At 39.7% G+C, this 25,998-nt stretch overlaps 2 protein-coding genes across 4 annotated transcripts in view; one reads left to right on the forward strand and one right to left on the reverse strand.

Annotated features, from left to right (window-relative positions):
* The window catches only part of ROCK2 (Rho associated coiled-coil containing protein kinase 2), a 36,094-nt gene extending 30,655 nt beyond the window's left edge, over positions 1 to 5,439 (forward strand). For both annotated transcript variants that reach the window (XM_056486466.1, XM_056486467.1), the window contains 2 exons: positions 558 to 771; positions 5,269 to 5,439. In XM_056486466.1, coding sequence (XP_056342441.1) covers positions 558 to 771; positions 5,269 to 5,272 — 218 coding nt within the window. In that variant the 3' untranslated portion in view covers positions 5,273 to 5,439. The remainder of the gene's footprint in view (positions 1 to 557; positions 772 to 5,268) is intronic.
* On the reverse strand, positions 57 to 23,686 carry SLC66A3 (solute carrier family 66 member 3). 2 transcript variants are annotated; one of them, XM_056486469.1, is made up of 7 exons: positions 23,333 to 23,686; positions 21,191 to 21,273; positions 20,690 to 20,759; positions 20,005 to 20,062; positions 18,710 to 18,830; positions 17,567 to 17,608; positions 57 to 245 (listed from the first exon to the last, which is right to left on the reverse strand). In XM_056486469.1, the coding sequence occupies exons 1-7, from the start codon at positions 23,473 to 23,475 to the stop codon at positions 166 to 168; spliced, it is 597 nt and encodes a 198-aa protein (XP_056342444.1). In that variant the 5' UTR covers positions 23,476 to 23,686; the 3' UTR covers positions 57 to 165. The 2 variants fall into 2 exon arrangements, with proteins under 2 accessions (XP_056342444.1, XP_056342443.1); XM_056486468.1 differs by lacking the exon at positions 57 to 245 and adding an exon at positions 8,831 to 15,738 and having other exon boundaries at positions 23,333 to 23,683.
* Between the last annotated feature and the right edge of the window lie 2,312 nt (positions 23,687 to 25,998).

The raw sequence follows: 25,998 nt of genomic DNA on the forward strand, positions 1-25,998 counted from the left end.
AGATCAGAGGATTCTAAGAATAGTCTGACACCAACTAAACAAAAAGGTTGCTTTGTCTTTTATTAGTACATGGCCATCAGCCCCCTGCCGAGGGTGTCTCCATGAGGGTCACTCTGTTTTGAGTTCATGGCATGTGGCTGTGGTGTGCACACACTTGTTGTGTTGTTATCCTCGTGCAGCAGAACGTGGTGGTTGTAAGGTGCTCACACTGTGTCTTGTACTCTTTCCTGTGGGAAACAAGTGTGCTGTGGAAGGAAGGGGTTACATTTGGTGAAGGTTGCTCCTTGTGACTCAACCTTATATAATATCTTGGTGTCAGTGATTCCTCTTTGTATTACCCGTGTTTTCTTCCACAGTACTAAGTGGTGACTCTCTAAATGTAAGGAGGAGACACTGTCAGCAGCCAGGAAACCTACTGTTTCATTTTGCTTTTGACCTCTCTGCTGATTTCTCTGCATCAAGTATAAGAGTATGCTAATCAGACAGCTAATTTTTGATGTGGGGCCATGTTTAGAATAATAAAAATACTCATTTCCATTTTTTACATCTTATTACAGTGTACTATGATATTTCTACGGCGAAGAATCTACTACTGTTAGCGAATTCTACAGAAGAGCAGCAAAAATGGGTGAGCCGACTGGTGAAAAAAATACCCAAGAAGCCTCCAGCACCAGACCCCTTTGCTCGATCTTCTCCCAGAACTTCCATGAAGGTACAGCCAAACCAATCCATCAGACGACCAAGTCGACAGCTTCCTCCAAACAAACCAAGGTGACACAAGAGCTGCTATTTAATTTATTGTTCTACATGTTTTACTACAGTTGGTTTCAGTTCCTTACTCAGGGTAGAAGGACTCATGCTATGGTCTTATACCTAAAAGAATAGTCTTATCAGATTCTTCTGATGTGGTAAAAATTGACCAGACAATAATTGGTTATTTACTACTGATCACTTTTAAGGAGCAGAATCCTATGTGCTGTGCTGTGGAAGTTGATAGCATTCTGCAGGTAGCATTTATATGATTGCACACTGCAGAGTTTCTGGATTTTTTTCAGTTTGCTTTTTTCATCACCTGCACTACTAGCTTTTATTTGCTTCTGTCAGTTCCCAGTGCTAGCAGCGTGTGAAAAGGTTGGTCTAACTTACTTTGTTCATTGCAGCATTCCAGTTTAGCAAAGGCTTAACATTTTTCCCCAGAGGGGTAATGGGGCAGTGCCTAGACAGGATTGTTGTCCTTTTTTCTTTGACCAGACTGGCACCAGTATCTCAGCTGGGTGAGACCTGGGCTGGGTGAGTGGCCAGAGTTACAGTGGGGAATGCAGGAAAGCTGTGATGCTGCTATTACCACAAAACATCCTTATGCTATAAAGAATTAGATCTTAACAGATACTGGTATTTTAATGGGTGGAAATGCGTAGTCAAAGGACTTAGAGTAATTTAGTTTCACTTCCCTCCCAATCTTCATATAGTCTAATTTTTAGTGATTTAATTTCCTTATTTAAAGGAGAGTTTCTTTGTGCAAAACTAACCAAAACATCAGTGACAGGACTGAAGCATGACTCAAGGAAACATTCATGACAGTTTGGGGGCCAAGTAGATTAATTTTATACTGCATACTGTCTACATACTGCATACAGTCAAACTTAATGATGTTACTCTGTTTCTTGCTTTTAACATATAAAGGTATATTGTAAATTCTGATTTTTTTTTTCAATAGCTTTTCTTAGCTGTTCTAAAAATAATTCTTCTCCTTCCAATACCCTTTTTTCAGTCTTGAACTTTTCTACAAAATGCTTTCATAGCACAGTATTTACCATTCTGTACTGCTGGGAAATGGAGGAAGATGAATATTTTTTTGTGAAAAGCATGTAATTTTTCAGTTTAAGTTTCCAAGGTAGCCTTGCAAATGTACCTAACAGATGGAAAGTGTAGTTCTGTGAGGTCATGTCACCTGAGTAATGCAGGTCTGTCAAACCAGTGGAAATTTGTATGGATTTAAACACCTTTAATTAGAAATCACATACTCATAAAGAACTAGTTGCTATGGCAAATTTATATCTCAGTGTTGCTTCTATGAGGCTATGCAAGAGCTTACCATGTGAAATAATTAATTTTCCTTTATGAACTTTATTAAGAAGATGTAGATTATGAAGATGTAGTTGCCAGATCAATCTAGGGACTGAGCAGTGGGCAGCCAGGCAGGCTCTGAGAACAAGAGGAGCACAGCTGGATGGCTGAGGGGAGAGATTTTACCCCTCTGTTCACTCCACAGTCTGCAGCACAACATTGCCTCCACCTCTGAGCCCCCAGATATTAACACACTGGGGAAGGACCAAGCAGAGGCCACCAGGATGGTCAGAGCAGATGCCTGAGGGAGCTGGGCTTGTTCAGCCCAGATGATGGATATGTCCAGGGACTCCCAGAGCATCCTGTGGGGAGAGTATCCAAGAGATAGAGCCATGCTCATCAGTGGCTGAGAAACAAGGGGCTCACTTGAGGCACTCCAGCTGGGTAGAAGGAAAAGCCAGTGCAGAGAGGGAGGCTGGACAGGCTCTGTCCGTGGAGGCTCTCAACACCTGACAGGACATCTGGAGCATCCTGGGCTCAAGATTCATTAGCATCTGACATTTGAACAGGAGGTTGGGCTAGAAACCTCCTGAGGTCCCTTCTAAGCTGCCTTGTTCTAAAAATGTTGTCCCTGCTAGGAATTTCACACAATAATGGTTTCTTCAAGGTTTTCATGGCTGTTTTTCTTTGTGAGGATTTAAGAATGGGAAAACCAGTTTTTCATGGAGACCATATAATTTCTGCTTAGCCATTTGGTTGGATTGTGCCAAATGGATAATTCTAAATTGAAAAAAAGCCAACTTTAATGTATTTTACTTCCTAATAAATTATTTACATGTAATAGCCATAGTTCATGTAAAAAATTAGCATTGAGCCTTTTCAGGGCTATATCACATTTAAAGGTTTAAATAGTTTAAAGCCTGAAAATCCAAGTTGCCCTGAAACCCATTTTGTTTAAGACCTGTGATTAACTGTATTAAACAATGTAGCGTGTTTATATTGCTGCTGTCTTAGGGTAAGGTTTCCATGCCTGCATCCTATGCTTGGCATACAACCTTAATTAGGATCCTTCCAGCTCACTGGAGAGATGACTAGGCAGGATTTCGTTTGTTGGAGCTGTAGCAGCTGAAAAGTTAGTACTTAAGATATTACAACAGAAAGGGATGAGTGCTTCTAGACAATGATTCACCCCATCCCAAAATAAATGCCTCAGATAAGTAAAATGACTCATTTGCTGACAGGGTTTGCCTTGCATGCCTTCTTTGTTCTATAGTGACCATACAAGGAGCACAGACAGGGAAGCCTAGACAAGTTGATATATCCTCTTTTTTGGCATTGCTTAACTTTAAATAATGAGCTACAGAATAGCTGTACAGTGTAATCACCCTGTATTTGGGATACAGTCAAATCCTGTTAAGTTTGTACATTCACATGAAGCTATCTTATTTAGTGTTCTTTTCAGCACTCAAAATCACTTGATTTTATTGGAAAAATAGTTAGGTTTGCATTATTGTCTGGAAGGGAATAGCAGGAGTGCATAAAACCATCTCAGTCAGCAAGAACAGCAACAAAACAGAAAGCAGATAATTTTATAAAAGTTACATGCTGGTCTTTCCTACTGAAATTCTAGGGAAAAAAATCAATATGATAAGTTTTCTATATTGAATGGAATTATTTTTGAGGTGAATTTGCAATGAATGCAATATTCTTAACTTACATGAACACTCATGATAGGCAAAGGAACAAACCCACCTACCTTAAACAGTCTTAAACAGTTAAAAAGGTTTAGTGATAGCAAAAGGAATTTTCAACTCTTTTATAGAAGTGTGACACTCATTAAACATCAAACCCTCCTGTTGCAGATTACTTGATCTGGCATTTAAGGACTGGGATTGGTCCTTTGATGATGTTGATGATATTGATGGTGATGATGATGATGACGATGTTTTTGATTTCTGAAGAAGTATAAGGGGTAAATCTAAATAGAGAGGAATGGATTTGTTTGCCTTTGAATACAGCATGCTATGTTGGATTTTGTTTCTCAAAGCAGAGAAAATACAAGATCTCATTTTAATATTTTAAACAGAAAAATGAGATTCTATTCATCATGTTGAACTTTTAGAGGAGTCTTTTTCATTGAAACAAAGTTGGTTGCCTTTGTCAGTGTTTTTATTTTTTCTAATTTTATATCTTTTTTTTTCAAAAATTCATGTCTGCCTGCCTGAAAAAAAAACAAACAACCCAAACCTGCTGTTTTCAGGGTCATTGTTCATCTCTAATGCTAATACTGCTAACCTCAGCAAGAGGTTTTTTGAAGGATAAAAGGGAGATGATAGCAGTTGGATGTTTAGCTGAAATAGACTTAGTTTTTACACACACTTTTCATTTTTAAGCTTTGAATATAAACTGACTAGTCTATGGCTAGCAGACATGAAATCACTGGAGTTCTGCATTTTGCTTTTCTGCCTCTGTTGTGAAGTGAATTTGACTTGGCTTTCCTTTGCAGTGCTGTGCTTTCTGGGTACCTAACCACGCATTTGAAAACTGTGTAAACAAACGGGTTTGCAGCTTCTGTGATGTGGTTTCCTTGACTGCTTAGAAAGATCTGGTCATTGCAGTGATCTGATCTGTCCCATGGCTTAATTCTGGATGTACTGCAAATAACTTTATCTATTTTATAGACTTCAGTATCTGATAATTTCACACATTGATACTATCTTATATTTACACAGAAAAAAAACCTAAATGTTAAATGCCTAAGAACCGTTTTAAACAGTATGTGAGATGTGTCTCAGCTGTATGCCAGTGGCACTGGGGCTGCTCCTCAGCTGTGTGCTCAGGGAACTGAGGAGCCAGGTCCTGCAGAACTTAACTGGCTTAGTGCTCACAGTAACGAGCATTACGTTAATTAAATATACTGCATCTTTGTGTATTAAAAGCTTACTGATCACTAATCCTTTAGAAGTAACTCTTACACTGTGCATATTGTACTTTACCCTCATGTATTACAAGGGGGTTTAATTGATTTGCGATTACAGTGGATAAGGATGTGCTGTACTGAAGTAATATTGGATGCAGAGGAAAGGTGCTTCTCACAAGTACAATGATGAATCCATCTTAAATGAAGACTTTGAAGAAGTATATTTTTGTCAGATTTACATTTGTTGCATTTACTGACCAAACTTCCTGCTTCTTTTTCAGCTAACTGCTTTCCGTGAATGCAGACACAGTCAAGGTGATAATTTTCTTCCTGTTACAGCAAGACTGAAACATATCTCAAAATATATTAAAAATATATATTTTCCTGAGAGATTGTGCTATATATATCAGAGTTTACATTTTTGCTGCAATATAAATTACTAATCTCTGAGGGTTTTCCTGTATTCTCCCGAGTGACTGATCAGTTGAGGAATGGTTGGTAAATAGTCAAAGGATATGTTAAGTAACCTTTCAAACTCTGTTCCACAAAAGCTTTCTTGGCAAGACACATACACTACATTTCATAAAAGGATCAAGAGGAATGAGTATTGAAATGGAAGAAACTGACTTTTCAGCTTTCGTAAAGATGCCACCAGCACGTCTGCAAGTAGAACCAGAGGAAGATCCACCATAGTGATATAGACTGCATCTGTAAGAAGTGACCATTATACTGTGTATATATATTGTACTGTAATACTGCAAGAGGGTTTTAAAAATCTTTCCACTTTATTTTTTTATGCTTATTAATCAGATACCGTTACTTATTGCAGTTGCAACTATGCACTTGTATAAAGCCATAATGTTGAAGTTTATATCATTCATACACATCTATCAGAAGCTGCATGTCAGTGTTCAGCAGCTAGTATAGGTTTGAAATATATACTAGTTTCAGCTACATCATCATGGGCAGTCCCCTTTTACCTAATTGCCTTAATTTAATTTGTTTTCAAGTTTTTGTTGCCCATTCTTTCTATTTAAGGAAAAAGAAAGTTTACCAGCTCTTAGGATGCAGTTTTGCTTTGTGGCAGAAAAAATAGTGCACTATTTTTACACCTAGTAAGTTTATCAGTTTCAACCAATTTTGAATGTATATCAACTGGTTTTAAGGGTGGAGAAATGTTGGTTACAGAAATAATATCTGAGAGCATGGGATTTACCAGACCTTTTGCTTGTACATGTAACTGCTCATCCAGCCCTTTTTACAAACCTCAATACTAGTTATTGACTTATATTTACCCTCATTAAGTGCTATGAAACTTCATTTTGCCTTGTTTTTGCATACTCTTCTAGATGTGGGGTTTTTTTTATTTCTGGAAAATAAAAGAATCTGTGACTATTTTTACATTTCACAACACAATATCCGAGGACTGTCACAAACTTTCAGAAAAGTAAAACATACTGTAGATGTATTTTAAAGTTGTAATCTGGTTCTCTAGCACATAGCTGTAGGCATAGATAAATATTTCAGTAGTGTGTTTTGAGAACTGATAGCTGGGAAGAAAGGGCCTCAGAGGCACTTAATCTGATTTTTTTTTTAACTTGGAGTTGTACAAAAAAAATAATTTATGTGGGCTCATTCATGATATGTTCATAATTATCCCAGAAAATGCATGTTTTATACAACTACAGTATGTGATGTTAAACATATTGACAGTAAAAAATGTAGTCTCCTATTTGGTCTCTTTATATATATATATATAAATATATATATATATTTAGAATATATATATATATAAAATATTGTGTGGGAGTGCAGTAATTTAAAATATGATCTAACACTTCAATGAAGGAGGACATTTCACTTTAAAATTTTGTTTGTTTGTTTTTGTTTTTTAAAGAGTGTTGAAATGTTTGGAAGGATAGGACCATGTTTTATTTAACACTATCATGAAAGGTGGACTTGGAAACACTGAAATACTGAAAATTAATAAATATATTTACATTTTGTAACCTCTACTGCAGTTCAGCTTAACAAAGCAAGAATGTATTCAGTCTTCTATTTATGTGCTCACAAAGTAAAATATTGTTTGTGAGTTCTTAAATTCAAAACTAAAACTTGCATATAATTTCTGTTAAATATTATAACCCAGAGCACAGCTACAGTGGTTTTTCCCTGCTTGTTTTGATTTACAGAAGTGCGGTATATTTTTAGATAATGCAGATTTGCATAGAGTACAACATTAAAAATGTATACAGTAAAACTGTTTCCATTCACTGAATGCATAAATATTTTATATATATATATAAAAAAATGTTACATTGTGGGAAGTTCTATCCTTTTCTGAATTGGAGAATATTATATATATATATATATATTTTTAAATAAACTATTTGAGTAAGGTAAAATAGTTCCTGAACTTGAGAAGCTGGTAATTAATTGAAATATTTGAATATAAAGAAAACTACTGCAGCAGATATGGGAAAGGCAAGGGCAGCTCCAAAGGCAGCCCCACAAAGCGTGTGTGCGGAGAAAGCACAGACTCCCAGCGAGCTTTTGGCAGCTCCTCCACTGCTGGGGCTGGATCCTTTGCACTCTCTCCCCTTGGCCTGACCTCATTTACTGTGAACCCACAGGGCCCTCTAAGCCTGACATTTTAGGAAATGTACTATATTATAGTATGTGCTAGCCACAGTTGATAAATCTTCCCTGCTTGTACGAGTAGTCATTAGCTGTACATACAGTCATTAGCAGGCTGTACTGAGATGGTGTCAGTACGGGCTGAGAGGAGCACTGGGGGTCCTGTGCTCTGACCTCTGCCTCAGAGCAGAGCTAACTTAGCACAGGTTCCTCAAGGCCAGTGGTCTCAGGTGCATGAACCTCCCTTTGCACCCAGGACACAAAAGGCAGAGCTGCTCTTCTGTTCTTCTCCTTCATCCTGCTGTGAAATGCAAACACTTTCAACACTTTTCCTGGAGATTTTGTTGTTTCCTTATTGTCTAATAGTGACCTTTTAATATTTTTGAGAGAAGGGCATATTCATGAACTAAGGAGCATTTGTCTTGAAAGACTTGATGTTTTAACACTTTCTTTTTGTTACAGACTTTCCTAAGCAAACAGCATGTTTTTATGGCCTGAATGACTTACCTATGGAAAATTCTCTCATTGCGAGTCCTTTTGTCTCACAAGAGTAAGCAAGTGGCATAGCCAAGCTGCAGATTAATCTCCTGGAAAAACCAGAAGTCCAACTTAAAGGCAGAAGCTCAAGGCACTTGCTCCTTAGTTCCCAGTCCAAGAGCTCACCAGCACAGGACAGGCAAACCCCATCGGAATTACCTTGTTAGGTCTCAGAAAGGCTTTTCTGCAATGAGACTTCCACTTCTGTTCCTAGTAGTGTGCTGCAATTTCCTGCCTCTTGTGGTCCCTGCCAAAGTGCAGCCCCTCTCAGCACAGACAGCAATCCAGCACCACATCTGCTTTTAGGCAGAGGAAAACTATGGTGGTTCTTGTGCTTCTGAGCACAGCTGATGCTGTAACCAAAAACCTAGAATCACAGTAGGATGTAGGACTTGGGAACATGCAAGAGGCTCAAGGATCTTAGCAGTGACAGGTGCCAACTTTAAAACATCACTGAAATTTCACTGCAAGTACCTAAATCTCTTACTGCCTCTTGAAAACACTGAACCTCTAAATTTTGACAGGCATTCAGTGGCTCTCTGAAGGCAGCAAGGCCAGGAAAGCTGCCACTGAAATTATGTGGTTTTTCTCTCTAGTTTCTTTTTAGTTTCTAATGTCAAGTGATCATTAGAAATTTGAGCATTTCTGTTTGTAATCTTACAATGTATTAGTTTCCCATCTAGCTTTGAGAGAATCATCCTTGGAGAAGAGGATTGTATATTTTAGTCCCAAGTGCCTTTACCCATCCTGTGCTTGGTTGTATTTGGGATGCTGCTGTGAAAAGGGGGAACTTACAGGAAAGCAAACTTCTTACCTGCATTGCTCTTACAAACCCTTAATCACCTTCTTAGTCTATTTTTGAGGAGAAGAGCAAACAGTACAAGGTTCAGTTGAGTGGAGTATTTCAGTCTCCTCCACATTCCTGGATAGTTTGCCTTGACATTCATGTTAAAATAATGATTAATTTATTTTTTCATGTAATCATAGAATATATCAAGTTGAAAGGGACCTGTAAGGATCATGGAGTCCAACTCTCTGCTTCTCACAGAACTACCTAAACCATAAAACTAAAACCATATGACTAAAAACATGATCTAGATACTCCTTGACCTCTGACAGGCTTGGTGCCTTTTTCAGTGCATTACAGTGTTTTACAAATTATCATCTCTGCACATAGTAAATTTTAAATTGAAAACATTATTTCTTATTTTTAAGATGATCTTCTGAGTCATTTAGAGTTCTGTCAGAATCCCAAGGATCATAGGGTTTGCCTGCTGCTTTGAGGTATCCCTCAGGAGGGTAGGAAGGAGTCTTCTTTTGAATCTCCAAGAAAGATGCTGATGGAGTGGTTCTGAAACTACAATTTGTGTTCCATGTTGAACTTGCCTAAAAAGTGGACCAGTGTGTATACTCAGACATTCTCATCTGAGAAATTAAACAAGTCTACTGAAATGTGTGTGGCAGAGAAGAACACTCAAAACACATCCAGCCTATGTCTCCCCAGAAACTACTGCAATGAATGGAAAAGCTGTAGCTGTAGAAACATAGCTCCAGGAATTGGGGACATAGAGAAAATAATGCATTGGCAGAGGGATGCTAATTACCTGGTCTTATTAATGAAAATTGGGGTTTGGAGTTTTCCACTTTGTAGGCAGGAAGCAGTGTTTTATAAAGGTAAGCAAGCCACATCACTGCTTGATACTGCATGGGTGAAGCCTTGGATTTGACTGCAGCTGCTTTTGCTCCCATAAGCTGCAAGAATAATCTGAAGCTGCATGATTAAAGTGATCTTTCAAAATTAAAGTCATGGTGAAAGGTCACGAAATTTCAGTCGTAAGTGTATGTAGTCCTGATGCCTTAAAGAGCTCTGGAAAGACATAACCCTGGAAAAAAGGACACAGAGCCCAGTAATGTCGTGTCCCTGCAGCCCTTACTTGTTGGAGGAGCTGCACAGAAATGCTTTCACAGCCAAGACAGCAGCATGGGATGCTTCAGTCCTGTCACCCCAGTTTAAGGTCTAGGTCTTCAGTGTTTGTTCAGAGATGCATGCCTGCTTCTATGCATAGTCTTATATTGTCCCTGTGGGCCTCATATCATGTATTTCTTTCATTTGTCATTACTGTTTGGGGTGATTTTTGCCCAGGACACTCTTGTACCACTTGGTAAGCATGGCTATCCAGCAGGAAGTATACCAGGCTTGTGAAATCATGGCCAGTCTTCTTTTCCTTTGGATCACTAATTGCTTAGACTTTGAGCACTGAATTACCTTTGATATGTGATGATTTTCATTAACAAGTGACCTGGTAGAAATTTTTTTTGGAGTTACCTGAGATACTAAATCTCTTAATCTTTTTAAGACTGAAGGAGCTGAGTACCTCACGATCTGAGCCCTGTTTCATATTGGCTCACCTTGCATGGTCTCTGACCTCAACTCCATTTTCCAGTAGGCTCTTGGAGCAGGTCTGGCTGCCGCTTCAGGACTTGAATTTGCTTGCTGGACCCCATGGTGTCATGTATCTGCATGATCTTTTCCACCATATTACAGTCCCTGTGACCTGGGGGCCACTGAGTTTCAGCAGCATCTGTGTAGCCTTTAGTCCAACCAGAAGCCATGCAGGGAGGCTCCTCTTCCTGCTCTGTTCCAAGCTACAGCAGTGGGAGTTGTATTACTGGAAGGTGGACATTTGTGCAAACTTAAACCAACAAGCCTGAGAGAGGAAAATACCCTTGAGCTCAGACAGTCCATGAGGACTGTAAGTTGTGCTGACATTGCATTTCATGGGGAAAAAAAATAAAATCTCACAAGATAGGTCAGACTCTTGAAAGTCAGACCACTCTATATACAGGATCTCTATATAGTCAGCTGTTCAAAGGTGAAAGAATTTCCAGTAATTATTTAAAACATGCTTTACAAAAGCTTCATTAAGAGTCGATTTACATGGCAGAGGCAACATTGAGGCATAGGATGTGTGTTCTTCCATTTATGATTTTCATATAGCATGAGTCTCGGTGCTGCTGGCCAAACCCTTCACATTCCAAAGCAGAAATCTTGTACATTCCAGAGCAGGCATATGCACAGATAACTTTCAGTTATAATAAGGGGGTAAGTATTTCCAGCATGGAACCATGTTACTACTCAGTTTGAATCCGAATCATCATTAGCCAACTTAACTTGTCACATTTTAGGGTGGTGCAGGTTCTGTCCTTTACATCATTTTCCAGAATACTTGACAGATAAAACAAGGTGTCTGCCCTCTTAAAGCTCCCTCCCTGTGAGTCAGTGATACCATATAATGCACAGAAGTACCTGTTTAGGCTTCTGACAATTTAAGACAGTTCTAGATGAAATAATGAAACAAAACAGGATATGAACAAAATTGTGAAAATTATTTAAACTGTTCTTAAATTTCATCAAAATTATGATGTAAAAAGTCTCTTATTTTACTCCTGGCCCAAAGATTAGATTTTTTTCCAAGACAGATATGGTTCCCCCAAAGTACTGCCAATGTAGAATGGAATAGCTGACACCTTTAACTTGAAAATATCTGTATGTCTGTCTTGCCATTAAGCAGGAAACACCTGAGGTCCATCAGGACTCAAGTCTGTGAGGGTGGCAAGATCTTGCAATTGGATCCATCACAAGTGATGATCTGTCAGATTCTTACAGTGGCGTTCACTGTGGCTCCCAGGCACCTGTTTGACCTCAGCAGCTGTCATCACCGAGAACTCCAAAGTGTCCTGGAGAACTCTGGCTCAAAATCAAGCAAATTAAATTCAGTGCAAACCAAGAACTTTATAACATCCTATTTTAAGATTTCTTTTCAGCTTCCTCACTTAAAAGTGAGACATCCTTATACCATTATTAGTGATAAAGATGACATTTCCTGTTCTGCTTTGTACATAAATACGAATTTCAAGTATGGAAGAATTTGGAAGAGAGTGGAAAAAACCAATCTGAAGAGAATTTGGAGGGAAGTAATTATTTATCACCAGGGAAAATACATGGCTGGGAAACTACTCATTTCAGTTATCTCCATATCTGTGAAGCTTTTCATTTATAATAGTTCCTTGTGTGGACTCAGCTGTTATTTCCTTTTTTTATTTTCCCCCTATTACATATGTCACTAAATGGAGAATGATTGTTTGATGGAAGAGTAATTTTACCTCATTTAAAGAACTAAGTGAAGGTGTTCTGTAAGACTGGGGCCATTCAGCTAATTCTGAATTACTTTCCCCAGAGTCAAACTGCACTAAAATGCAGCTCTAGATCTGCAGTACTTGGGGGGTGTTGCTGCCTCCCCACTCCACTCCTTTCTCTCCTGTTTCAGCAGCTCAGATGAGCAGAGCCAGGATCAGGAGCAGCCACGTGCACAGTGCACGGCAGACAGAGGCTCAGGGGTCAGGCAGGGACAGGGACTCTGCAGCAGTCCAAGCAGTAGCATCCCTTGCTGGATTGGAGCAGCACAGGGAAAGATACTTGGGTCCACTTTGCACAGCATGCCCAGTGTTAGGAGAGGATGGTTTTGCATTTGTGTTCAGTGTTCTGTTCACTGTAAACAGTCCAGAAAAAATAAACTATACACATCTTCCACTGTCCACATCCTCAGACCTGCAGCCTGCTGTCTCTGGACTCACATCCTCATTCTTTCAATAGTAAATCTTGTGATGTTTTCTCTCTCATACAGCTAAAATGAGCTTCTAGCTTACCTGTTGTTCAGTGGACTGTACTGGAACTCAGACCTTGTCTTTTCACAGACAAGGAGACTCAGTACCCACAACACCCATGCTTTGTCAGCCAGGGCAGGACAGGCTGTGTTACCTTGTGAGCATATTGTGAACTGGTACAATTAGACACCAGGTGTGTAATTCCACACTCATACAGCATCTGTGAATGGAGCTGGATTACTTCCAGCCCTGTGGATGAGAGCTGCTTACTTGCTTACACCTTCTGCCATAAATCCAAGATGCTTTCCCTGCTTGTTCTTGCCCCGCTGCTGCATTGCACAGCAAATGGCCTCCTTGTGTCTGCCCCAATACTGGAGAATGACAAGTTTAACAAGATTTATCCTGCCTATGTATTTGTGTAAAGCTGTTGCCTTTAATCCAGCCACTGAGAAGATTATTCTTTACCTACTGGAAAACACAGGGTCTGTGCTTTCATGGGGCTTGCCTGGAACTTTAATGTGCCTCTGTTTATGAAAGTGAAAGAAGTTGCTCTCTGAGAGGGGAAAAGGTGTGTAAAACTATTTCCTGCTACTTTCTGATTTGTTCCATATCTCTTGCAGCTTGAATATGAACTCCAGCTTTCCAAGTCCACAAAATTACTTTACCTTCAGTTCATGAATTACCCAGTTTTGTTTTCTTCAGTCCGTTTTTTCCCACAGGTTTCTAAGGTGGTTTATTCAAAATGTGTTAAGCAGCCTATTAAGAACTGTTCTTAAATGCATTTTCAGTATTTTATGATAAAAAACCAACTTGAGATGCTGATCTCAAACTAAAAATGGAGCAGCTTCATTTTGCTACAGCATCACTCAGGAGTATGAAAGATGTCAATAACAGAGAGGATTTGGATTCCATACAAATCCTTCTGTATCAAGAAAAGGCTTTAATTACAAAGCAAGTGTGGCTTTTTCATTTTAAGATGCTGGAGCTCTTTAGCATTTGGCAGGTCAATATTGAGCCTGATGCTTCAAGTGTTAAGGTGAAAGTTGCCCATTTATAACCTGTAATGAATATTTCATTTTCTCTCCATATATGGAAACAATAAAAACTCAAATGCAATGAAAATTTACTGTAAGAATGACACTATCAGTCTTGAAGAAGAGCATTTATTAATATCACCTGGAAAATGTATCACATGCCTCCTGCCACCATTTAGACCACTTCAGATACTTTACACGGCTTTACACTTTAAAATCAGAATGTTTACAATTAATCTTCCAACCAACATAGATTTATACATTTTATTGGAGCAGTAATAAAAAGCTCAGCTTTGACTTGCTCTCAGTAATGTGGGATACATGAAATCAATGCCCACAAACACATCTCTTCCCAGCCCTTCCCACTAAAATTTAGAGTACAAAGCAGCTGTTTTCTGATGGTGAAGGCCCTGCTCCAATTGCTGCGTGCTCACTGACAGAAACACCTGCTTTTGCAGATCCCTTTGCTCCACAGCAGTTACACAATTTGGAATGCTGCAAAGAAAACCTGCCTCAAATATAGTCATTGCAGTCTTCCCATAGTTTTCAAGTGTGTTGAGATCAAGGGTGCCTTGGTTTTTACATGCCAATCAACAGAATACTGTAAGAACTCTTTTGAAGTGTAGTATCTTTTAATTTTGGGGAATGTAATGAGAAATGAAGGCAAGCTATATGATGACTAATGTAACTTTTGATTGTGAAGGCAGTACTTTCAAAACCAAAATTCTCTGTTAATAGTTGTCCCTTTCCCCCTTTTTACTCTAAGTACTACAAATTTATTAGAATTTCTGAAGTGAAAGTTTAAGTGAAGTCTGTGTTCTTCAACACACTTAGCACTGATAGGCCAAAAACTCATGAACCACAGAGGAGTATCACCAAAACCTGACAACCATGGGAGATCAGTCTGCTGAGATGCATCAAGGTGCACATGTCACTGTCAGTATGGATGGTGTTTGGGAATCCTGGATATTGTTCCAGAAACTTGTGCTTGAACAGCATTTTCAACTGTTGGTCACAGTTTCATTAATTCCCATTTACTCTAGTCCTTGCTGTTCCCAAAACAGTATGTTCAGTGAAGGAGAGCTCAGATTGAAAAAGAATTAATAGTTGAGTTTTTGCTCTTACCTGATAAAAACTGGGTATACTGAGGAAAGTGACTATGGGTATCCTGTATCAGCTGTATAAATTGTACTATTAAGTGTTGCATGTAAGTGCTACAATCCCAACTGGATTTGTGACTTAGTAAAAGACATTTAGAACCTTATTCTGGATTGAGCCTTGACTCAGATTTTCTTCATCCTAAAATTTAGACAGTTAATGTTGAACTAATTGAGTTGCTTGCAAGAAGACAAACATCTGTTGTGGTTTTTCAGTTTTGCAGCAGAAGGATAAGTCAGTATGTTGGTGCAAAATTGATCATGTACAATTGAAGAAAATTGCTTATGTGTAACCAGAAAGTACTGAAGTAATACCAGAATATATATACATCTAATTATTAAATAACTTGTAGTAAAAAAAATCCAGAGAAAATGTGATATCAGTGAAACTTGTCTGAAATGACCAATAAAAATATGCTGCTTAAATTCAGTATCTTATCAGAATTATTTCTAAGAAAAAGTAAGCATGAATGTACTATACTGTAAGTCTGTAAATACTATAAATACTATAAGTATGCTAAAGGGTAAATATTAGAGAAAGAGAGCCTCCTCAATCTTTAAGGAATTCTTAAATTATTTAGGCTTAATTACATTTTTTTAATGGTAATGGTATGTGTGCTGATGGATGTCTTCTAATCAGTCTTTTTAGTCTTCCTGTAGTGCAGAATTGTGGCTGTGACCCAAATATTGAGAATGAGCATGGTTATGAAACGGATGAGAACTAAAAGGGAAAAAATATTTTGTAAGCATAATTCAGAAAAATCAACTGCTGTTACAATACTGGTTTGAAAACTTTTGCTGGTGTCCAGACAGGCTGGTGCATGTTCTGAAACTGTTTTCTGCCAATTAGTTTAAATTACCATGTTCAGGAACCTACACATTCTGAGCATGAATCCAAGAGAAAACAGCATTTAGCACTTGATCACTTTCAGAGATAGATCAAAATAATACACTACAGCACCTTTAATTCTTTTGTAGCCAGGAGAATAGTACAAGCATGAGAAGCCTCATATAACTTTATACTCACACCAAAAGTTAAATTCAGAGTCACAGCTCACATGTCCTTTATAGTTGCTTATGTTATATATAATAAAATAATTACTCTCTACTGCCATCTCTTAAGTTTAGACTTCAAGAAGACAGGAAATACTTTTATCTGTCAGATTTTAGTGACAGAAAGTCTGACAACTGACAAAAAAGCAGTTTTTCATTACCTGGGTTAACTCAGCTTTAAAAACCATAACAGCATACTACCTCTACCTGTGAGAATGTATTTAAAGTATAGGTATGTCTGATGTCCATTTGGTAGGTGGAATATTCACAGAAATATATATAAAACTTTGTTTCAGAACTATGTAATATCTGAATGTTTCATAGGTGTGAATGTGTTCAGTGTTGCAACTTAATTGGAAACATTTTCCATTAGAGCAGCACAGCATCAGTGTTTGCTGCTGGCCCTTCCATGCTCCAAAGTGGATGGTGAGGTATTTTACAGCTTTTGCAGTTTTACCCCGTGCCAGCTTTGCTTTCCTGGTGTTTCCTCCCTCCCCACAGTGAACCTCTCCCTCCCCTCAGTGTAAATGTGTAGCTGTGGGTGACGTGGACTCAGTACCTGACCCTGACTAAATCCTTGCATGAGCATTTTGCCAAATCTTTGGTGACCCAGTTAACTGCACAGCCCCACAAACTCCTTACTTTGGCAAAGAAAAAGCAAAGCATGAGGGTGGAAATGTGGGCCAGAAACAGAACTTCCTTTTCCAATGAAAGACCCATCTGAAATGCTGGCAAAGCTACAGCTTTATTGGGCTGCAGAGGCTGCTTAAAAATTACAAAGTCCATTCAAATGATGTTTCTGATGAAATGGTTTTGAATGAGAACAAGGAACCACCAGATGAAGTACAAAGGGATAGTTAGTGTTCTTGCATCCACCAAGTTTTGATTTTGAACAATTTACTGAAAAATCTGTGATACTCCCTAGCTCTTGCAGTTTTCTCAGGATTTTAAGAAGCTGTTAAATGTATTTGCTTAATAATTTGCTGCAAATTATATATTTTAAGCCAGTTTTTTAAAAGTTTCTTACCAGCCTACCATTTTATGTTCAGCCTGCCATGAACTTTCTGAATGTTGGACCTAAAACTGTTCACATACTAAGTTGAACTTTAGTTTTCTAGAAGAATTTTTTAATTCACAAAGCTGTCAATAAGAAAGTGAAATACTTAGTACTTGAAAATTTCATTAAAATAGTAAATATTTTAGTACTTTATTCTGCTCTTTTCAGAATTAATTTTGTAGAGCTTTTGCCTTTTGAAAAAAAAAAATCTTTTGCATCAGTTGCTCAACATGATAAGTGTAAGCAGTTTTCTGGCTTTTTTTTTTTTCTTGATGTCTTTGCCTGATTTGTAATCCTGTGTAACTCCTCCCCTCACCATGCTAACCTGTCACATTCATGGTTTGTTCTTGTGAGACCTTCTAGGTGTTTTGGAAAACAACTAAAGACTACTATGGCAGCTATTCCCTTGGAAAGGCAGAGAATTCCATACTTCACTCACCTGCAAGATCATTCGTAGTCATTACAGTTGTAATAATTCTTGCTGTAAATTGATTGAATTCTGATTAGTGGAACACATAGGACACATTTATAATTTAAAAAAAATATTTTTAACAGAAGATAATCCTGCATGAAAATATATACTGTATACATTTCCACTTTTAGTGCATCCACTCTTCACTATTTTGGCTTCAGAGATCAAGCTCTCAAAGCTGACTGACAACATATTAAGGGTCTTTTTAATGAGAAAAATCAGAGATATAATTAAAATTTTTGTATCTATCACGCTAGCTTGGATGTAGTCAGTTTACTGCTTTTCTTTCTGCTCAGTCCCTCCTTCAGTAGCTGACAGTGAGCTACACCCACAGCTGAGTTAGCATGACTTAACCATTGGGAATGTTCACGTGTGTGCCTTCAGGCTGTGCAAATACAAGCAACTCAGCCTCCCTTCCCACAAGGAACCTAAATGTTAATTATTTCACACTTCCAGTAGAGGAAAAGCATTTACAAAGCTGACTATCATTGTTCACCAAACACACCACAGCTTCTAATTACTGGGTTTTTTAATGTAGAAATAGATCCAGCATAACTGGATGATGAGGAATATTTTAAACAAGTTTTGTGAAGATGAGAAAGGCACTTCTGACAAACAGCTGTAGAACTGTTCATGCAGACCACTGGGTAATTGCCACAGGAACTCCACAAATGACTGTTCATAAATTTTGTCAAGAAATGCCATTACAAGTATCCATAGAATTAAAGATATTTAGCATTAAGTGTGTATTTATTTGTGGAGAGCTTTTCAAAATTAGCATTGTCTGATACCTGAAATTTTAGCACCTTTTCATGCTGGATCACTAGTAACTTTATTGAATCATAGAACATGGAAAAATTTTCCTCATAGAGATAGCATTTCATTTACTTCAATTCAGGTTCCCTTGGCCATATTCACACTTTAAGTCATTGGTTTTTACCACTCGTGTCAAAAATAAAACTTGTTTTCAAGAGACTGTGTCGTATCTGAGTACCAGGCATCAGCACTGAGGGAAACTAAGGCAGGATCTTTACCTACTATGATGGAGTAAAGATTTATGAAAGGAGGAATTAGAACTCAGTACTTCACACCAAGTTGTCTGTAGCTTACTTGCACAGGTGTATGCACCCATGCCCCAGGTCAGGGCGCTCGCTTGTCCGGAATCTTTGGTCTGCCAGAGGTGCTGCAGCTGAACCAGCTTACTGGCTGCACTGACCAACGTGCACAGATTCTGAAAAGCAGGTGAAAAAGAGAGAGAACTTCTGCCTCTGCAATGGTATCATCTGAATAGGAATAGCTTTTTCATTTAGAATAAAAAAAAATTGACACTTTTCCAGTACTTGGCAACCGAAGCACTTCGGCTTCTTAGTAAGGAACAGTGAAGTAAAAACTGGAAGTTGCCAGAAGCAAGGGACTCATTTCTGAGGTACTGCTCTGCACAAAGCTCAAAGAGCACAGTTGCTACTGTTGTTGGTAAATGCTTGACAGAGGCAAATACAATAAGAAGCAAAGAAACAAAAAACCCCTTCTCAACCTGCTCCATAAAACTGTTTATAAACGTCAGCTAAAATGAGACTGACCTAGTCTAAACAGCAAGGTTGATTCAGACCATCTGTTACCATTATGTCTGGCAAACCAAACCATAAAAGAATGAAAAAACTGTCAAGAATGTGTGGAAAATTAGTCCAGTTGGAGAGGAAAAATAGTAACAGGAATGCACTATTCACTCAGTTGCCCTTTTAAAGGGGATTTTGCAAAGACAGCAGGTAGAAAGGACTCCACACAGGCTTTGGGCCATGCATGGATTTCTGCTGCAAGTAAGAATCAGTGTAAGGCTTGGAAGCTTTTCTCCCCATTTGTGTCATCTTTTGCATTATCAGATCCAGTTCATCTCAATTACATTTTTACTTTCTCTCTCCTGCTAAGAAAAGACCGTCTTTAACCTTTGTAGGCATTATCAGATGATATTTTTCTTGCAAAATTGTATGACTAAAGGGGAAAAAAGAAATACGTCACAATCCCTGTTTCAAACACTTTGGTGCTCTATTCTTTTCCTCTTGCATTAGAGGTTTATTGGTTGCGATAATGACAATTGGACTAAAGTGGCAGTAGAATTGCAACATTTTAAGTATTTGTTAGTTTGAGTTAAGGCACCACCAAGTAACAACTTATCTCAGAACATGCCTTTTTTTCCTCCCATAGAATCTCTATTTTCAGCCCTGTTTTCCAGGTACTCATAGAAGAAAGAGCCTGTATCTGAAAACTGGTTGGTTATTCTGAAAGCTAACCTAAAAACAAATTCTTCCAAGGACATACATAGAGGAGAGAGTCCACTAATAAATGCTTCCATAAAAAAAAGTCATTTCATATGAAGATCTAATTTCAGATAATCATGTAGCACTTACCATGGCTATGTCTATTATCCACTTATGCAGTGTTAGCACGTACCAGACCCCCCAATACCTTATATTACGTTAAGTTTCATAGCACTGGAAATTATAGGATACAATGTTCTCAAAACTGCCTAAGGAATAAGATTTTTTTAAACATCTGGAAATAATCTTATTGAAACTTTTTAACAAATTATACAATCCAGATAAAACATATTAAGAACTGGTTGAAACACTAAGTGTTCCTACTTTTCACACTGTCTTTGGTCAAATAGTGTCTGGAGTTTCTCAAAACCTTCTCCTAAGCACAAGATTTGAGATTTAGACCCAAGTCCTATTTAGAAAAAAAAACAAACATTGCTGTCTTCATTGTAATAAGTACAACATGCAGGAGTAGGAATAAAAAAAATAAAAATCTGTCGTTTCTAGTCTGCATCCCTGTCAAAAAGATGTAAATTAAGAATTTAGTTTACTCTTTATCACTTAAGATCCTTCTAAAGCAGAGCAAACATATAAAGCTTACTTCCTTGTAGAGGTTTTACTGTGATCCCAGGAATCAGCATGTCAATATGGAATACATGTTGAGGGGTGCCTGAGAATGATTTACAATAGTAGCACACAAGAAATGATGACACAGATGCTATGCAAAGAACTACCAAACAAGCCACATAAACCAAACCTCCTGGATTTCAAAGGATACATGACTGTATAGAACAAAGCTCGTTTCTTTTTTCCACTGAAATGCATAATACAGCAAAGGAGAATGGCATCTGCAATAAACAAAAGATGGTGGGTCACAGAAAGGACTGAAGGGGCCCAAACACAACCCTAGACAGTTCTACTGGGCACAAGGTCTGTGGAAACTCCTTTCTTTCAGCTTTTGTCTCTTAAATGGGATGGATAACCAAAACACTGCAGACTCCAAAACTAAGCTTTTCTTAGAGTCTGGAGTGTTTAGTACGTTTCTCTCACATGTGGAGGCACGGACAAACAGATGAGTTTACACTGTGACTCTGTGTAATAACTAGGTCTTTCTCCTTTACCTGACCATCTCTTTCAATGACATTTAAAAGAATTCAGTTTTATATGAGATGGTAATTCCCTCTTCCCCCCAACTCCAGCATCACTGTATCTACATGCAGAGACTTGGAGTGCTGAATGAGCCCTATTTAATTTCCAAAATATGGCTTCCAAAAATTACCTTGTGCAATGATGATGGGATACTCCAGGTATGTCTCCAGGGGGTAATCATAATAGATCTGGTACCTCAGAAACACAAGTAAGCTGAACAGAGAGATACAAAACAACATGACTGCACAGAGGGACACATAAATGCCTTCACAACTTTTGTACTGTTTTGGTGGTGCCAAAAGCTCCAGGCAGGTGTAGGCCTTGCTATCAATCTGATCAAACTTACACATGCACACAGAGCAAGCCTGATAGTTCTGTGATCTGCTTCTGTTACCCTTGCTGCCACACTTCTCATTAGGTCTTTATGTCACAGTCTTTTAGGCAGAATTTTATTAATTAGAACTGGTGAGAAAGAAATAAAGGCTTCCAGACCTAAGAGATACCTTCTCTCTGCAAGAACCTTGGCACCTCTAGGATAGCTCTGATTTCTTTATTTATATCTGTAGCTCGATTTATACATTAAGCAAGTTTTATAGGGGTAGAAAATGTCTTCCAAGCTGTCTAGACTATACTCTCATGAGATTACTCAGTGTAGCTCTATTGGTCAGACTAAGAATCTGTTTCTAAGTGCACCAAACAATGGCAATTTTCCTTCCTGCCATTCCACAATACAGTACCTAAAAGGAACTGAACTTTATAGTGTTTTCTGTACTTCCAACTCTCCTGCAAATCCATGGAGTTAGATAGAAAATTCAAAGCTGTACAGAAAACAGAAAGACTCAGGGCAGTTTTACGTAAGGAAAAAAAATCATGGTTTCTGGTGTAGAAATATGGCAGAAGGAAAAGACTGCCTTTTAGGAAACTGGCTTTTACAGTATTCAGAATTTAAATATCTGAACTTCCTAGAAGTGCTATTTGATATAGAGTCAAATCAGACTCCTAGCTACTAGCACCATGCTTCTGTGTCACTCTCTGTTGATTCCACAGAAGCTGCCCAGCTTGTACTGGCAGCCACACAGCTGGATTCAAAGTCTTTAAAGGTATAAGGATAAATAGTCTACTAGATATACAAACGGTGACAATAAATATTTCAAAGACCAGAACCTGTAGTTGTGTGGGTACCGTGGTTCTCACACAGGTGCTGAGGAGACATTTCCAGCTTCTCCTTGCTCATCTCAAACGTTACTTACAAAGACTTTTTAATGCACACCAAGGCACACGAATTATTAAAGTGCTGTCACCACTTTTTGGCTGAGGCTGTGGGTCAGTAATCTCTGCTGGAACTCCAATTTGCTTCATTTACTCTGAGGGCTGTTAAGGGTAAACAGCAGCTACACGGGTCAGGGCTGTAGAGACGTCGGCCGGGAGCGGCCACAGCGCAACCTGAGGGATTCTGCACAGCTCCACTGAGAGGTGTCTGTAAACCCGAGCTGTGGTCCTTCCTGCAGACACGGCACAGGCACCTTCAGAAACACCTCGCGGTTTTGTGAGGGGATTTTTCTGCATAACCCCCCTTTCAGAGCTCGGCGCGGGGAGCTGGGTGCTCTGCCCACGTCCACCCCTCGGCCCGGACAGCGCAGGGCTCGTCAAGGTATTTTCTCTAACTTGTACCCACAGCTGACGTACACGCACAGAGTTTATTTATTTGTCGTTTCCATACAATCCTCTTTAAGCAAGATTTAATAAGCCTAGACCATGTAAGCTCATTACAGGCTCACAAGTCTTTGGAGTTTGACACGGCTTGTAATTTTCTTAAGGAATTATTTAAGTCTTACTGATTCGAGTGAGGGAAGCCTGTCTGACGAGTACAGCTACCTGCTCCGCAGGGCACACGGGCCACCGAACAGCCTAAACACAGGCTGACACCCTCTGCAGCTGCTGTATGCAGAGACATGCGTGCTCCGGCATCTCTGGGGCGAGTTAAAAAAGCCGAGTTTCCCTTTGAATAACTACGCGGAATCACTAAAAAGGAAGTTCCGTCCCGAAAGGCTCTGTGGGCTCAGCTGGCGGGGCTGGTGCGGAGCCGAACGGGGTGATGTGACCTGAGGGAGCGGGTGTGCCTGCCGCCCCCAGGCCTCCCCTAAGCCCACCCTCACGCCCGACCCGAGCCGCGGAGGAAGGAATTAATAATCCTGGCTGCCGCAGCAGCGCCAGGGCCCCGCACCCCCGGCCGAGGGGACCCGCGGCCCCGGCCGCTGCCCCGCCGCCTTACCCGGCCAGCTCCAGGAGAAGGCTGGTCACGCTGAGTCCCCACGCCGAGCCGGCCCTCAGCACCGCCACCAGCTGCGGCAGCTTGATCACGGCACACACGGCCCAGGTTGTCAAGTGCACCAGGTCCAGCAGCCCCGGCGCCATCCCGCTGCGGCGGCACGGCTCGGGGAGCCCGCGGAGCGGCGGCCGGGGTGTGGTGGGACGGTGGCGCCGGCGCGGCCCTCACGGAGCGCCCGCAGTGCCCGGGGCGCGGGAAGGGCAGAGCCGGGCCCGGCGGGAGGGACACTGCCCGCACTGCCCGGGGCACGGGGAGGGAAGAGCCGGGCCCGGCGAGGGGATAGTGCCCGCAGTACCCGGGGCACGGGGTGGGAAGAGCCGGGCCCGGTGAGGGGACAGTGCCCGCACTGCCCGGGGCGCGGGGAAGGGAGAGCCGGGCCCGGTGAGGGGACAGTGCCCGCACTGCCCGGGGCACGGGGAAGGGAGAGCCGGGCCCGGCGAGGGGACAGTGCTCAGCTGCAGGTTCACAGTGTTGGTCCTGGAATGACTCTGTTACCATACACAACATCCCCAGAGCAGGGATGGTGTGATGCTGTGCCGGCCGTGGGCCGTGTGCCCCCGGAGCAGTGCAGGTCAGCTCCGCCTTTGGAGCTGTGGGCTGGAGCTCAGTTTTCTCCCCCAAAGTGGAGTCCCGACTGCTCCGGCTCCCGTTGTTTTCAGGTCACTCTCTCTGTATTGCTGTGGGACTAATTCCTGCAGCAAGAGATCGCACGGGTCTGATACGACCATTTTATTTCTACAAGAAAAACGTGCAGCAAAATTAAAAGATGCTAAATGCTGGACTTGTCAGATTATTCTGCAATTGGCTGGAATAAAACTTTCTAACACAATTTGGAGTATTAGAAAGCAGCCATTCTTTACTTGTGCAGGACATAGTGGATATTTATTTATTCTGTGTCTGGAGCAAGACTTTACAACAGAGTTTTTATTCATTATAACTATACATATTCATTAAAACGTGTTTCTTATTTAATATATAAATATCATTTTCCTAGAACTAATTTGCATGCATTCACCTCTTACTGGAAGTCTGTGGTTCTGGATGTTTATTAAGTGAGGTCTCTGGTGTTTGTATTCACTGAATGCTTCGATAGTAAAGCTGACTTTTCCTTGAAGTTTTTCTTTGTGCTGTTTTTTCTTGTTATATAAAATTTGCAAACCTCCTTATCTGTTTCTCCACAGGTTCCAGCTGTGTTTATCATCCTGTGTGCATACCTTTACATTCTTTTATCTTTTTTTGCCAATTAGTCTTTCCGCAACTTCAGGGGAGCTGAAAATTTTTATTCTTTAAGTTATTTTCACAGGTTATTGGAGATGGAGTAGCTGCTCCAGAGCATACACCTACCCACCATACACAGTTATATACAAAAACAGTAAAGCTTTTGTACTTCTCAGCTTGTCAGAAGTAAATAAAGGTTATCCAAGGAATACACATTTGTACTGATTACACATGGACAGAATCTTGGCTCTTTCATACCTGCATATGGCTGGGACTGCTCAGACTGTCAAATCCACACCATTAAGTCAGAGTTTTACCTAGAACATACTATTCTCAGGCATAGCATTTCTTCTTTTTCATTTTAATGGAAGTTGTGTTTCACAATAATCAATACTTCTTAAAATAGCTTAAAACAGGTATATTGAGTTAATTCCACGTACTCTTGGAGGTATTTTAAAACAGTATTACTAATTCTTAATTTGTAAATCATGTTGCCCTTTGGTAATTCAATCATAAAATGAAGCAGGTATGTAGAAGTACATAAAATCTCAAAACTCAGAAATAAATATCCCCCAATAAAATATGAGGAAACCGTGTTTCTGTTAATACAATTCAAAATAATCAAGCTTTTCAAAGACAAGCTAAAAGAAGAAAAAAAAAAAATTGGTTTACCTTAAATAATAACTGTTTTGAGATTTTCTTGATAAACTGAGTTGTTGACTTTGTGGGAACATTATGTAATTGAAAAAAGTTGAGAAATTGTCATACAAGATGAAGTTATTTAAAGTTAGATCTGAGGTGTAGATGTGTCTGTCATTTTAGATAATCTGAGAGTAACAGAAATATCTAAAAAGTTGCATATCTGCACTACTGTGTGGTTGCTAATCCAACAAACCTATAAAATTGTCAGTAATGTGTACTTCCTTGTGCCTTTCTAGAGTAATCAAGAAGCTGAACTAACTTCAAACTATGAAGCAGGTCCATGAGCCAATTTTATTCAACTGTTTTAATATTTAAGAAGACATTAAGTATTTAGCTTTAGTCAGCATTTTGCCTTTATACAGATACATCCTGCTTTGCATTGCAAGCAGTCAGATAAACAGGATGATTTACCATCCCTGCCCTGCCCTGCCTGTGAAATGGTCCCGCTCTGCATCTGTTCTCTGCCCATGTGAGCAGCAGCTTAGGAAGGAACAGACGTCACAGTGCTGGGCAGCCCCATCCAAGGTCATGAAAAAAAATTAATCTGTGAGCAGGATGAGAAATTCTTCCTAGTCTGTTGAAATTATTTAGTTCTACATCAAGTTCTATCTAACCCAAAGCCTAACAAAGTTAGGATGTGGGAGGAGGAGAAGAGAAGGAAAATATACTAATTAGTGTCCCTTTTAGAA

The sequence above is a fragment of the Oenanthe melanoleuca genome, chromosome 3 (genome assembly GCF_029582105.1).
Source record: "Oenanthe melanoleuca isolate GR-GAL-2019-014 chromosome 3, OMel1.0, whole genome shotgun sequence".
Classification (NCBI taxonomy): Eukaryota; Metazoa; Chordata; class Aves; order Passeriformes; family Muscicapidae; genus Oenanthe; species Oenanthe melanoleuca.

What these genes read in the sequence shown, in the direction of transcription:
- SLC66A3 (XM_056486468.1), bottom strand. Translation starts at nt 23,475, where the DNA reads ATGGCGCCGGGGCTGCTGGACCTGGTGCACTTGACAACCTGGGCCGTG. An exon ending in GGATAATAGACATAGCCATG is followed by an intron (nt 18,831 to 20,004) that starts GTAAGTGCTACA and finishes CCTGCTTTTCAG; the next exon opens with AATCTGTGCACGTTGGTCAG. An exon ending in GACTACGAATGATCTTGCAG is followed by an intron (nt 15,739 to 17,566) that starts GTGAGTGAAGTA and finishes TTTCCCTTTTAG; the next exon opens with TTCTCATCCGTTTCATAACC.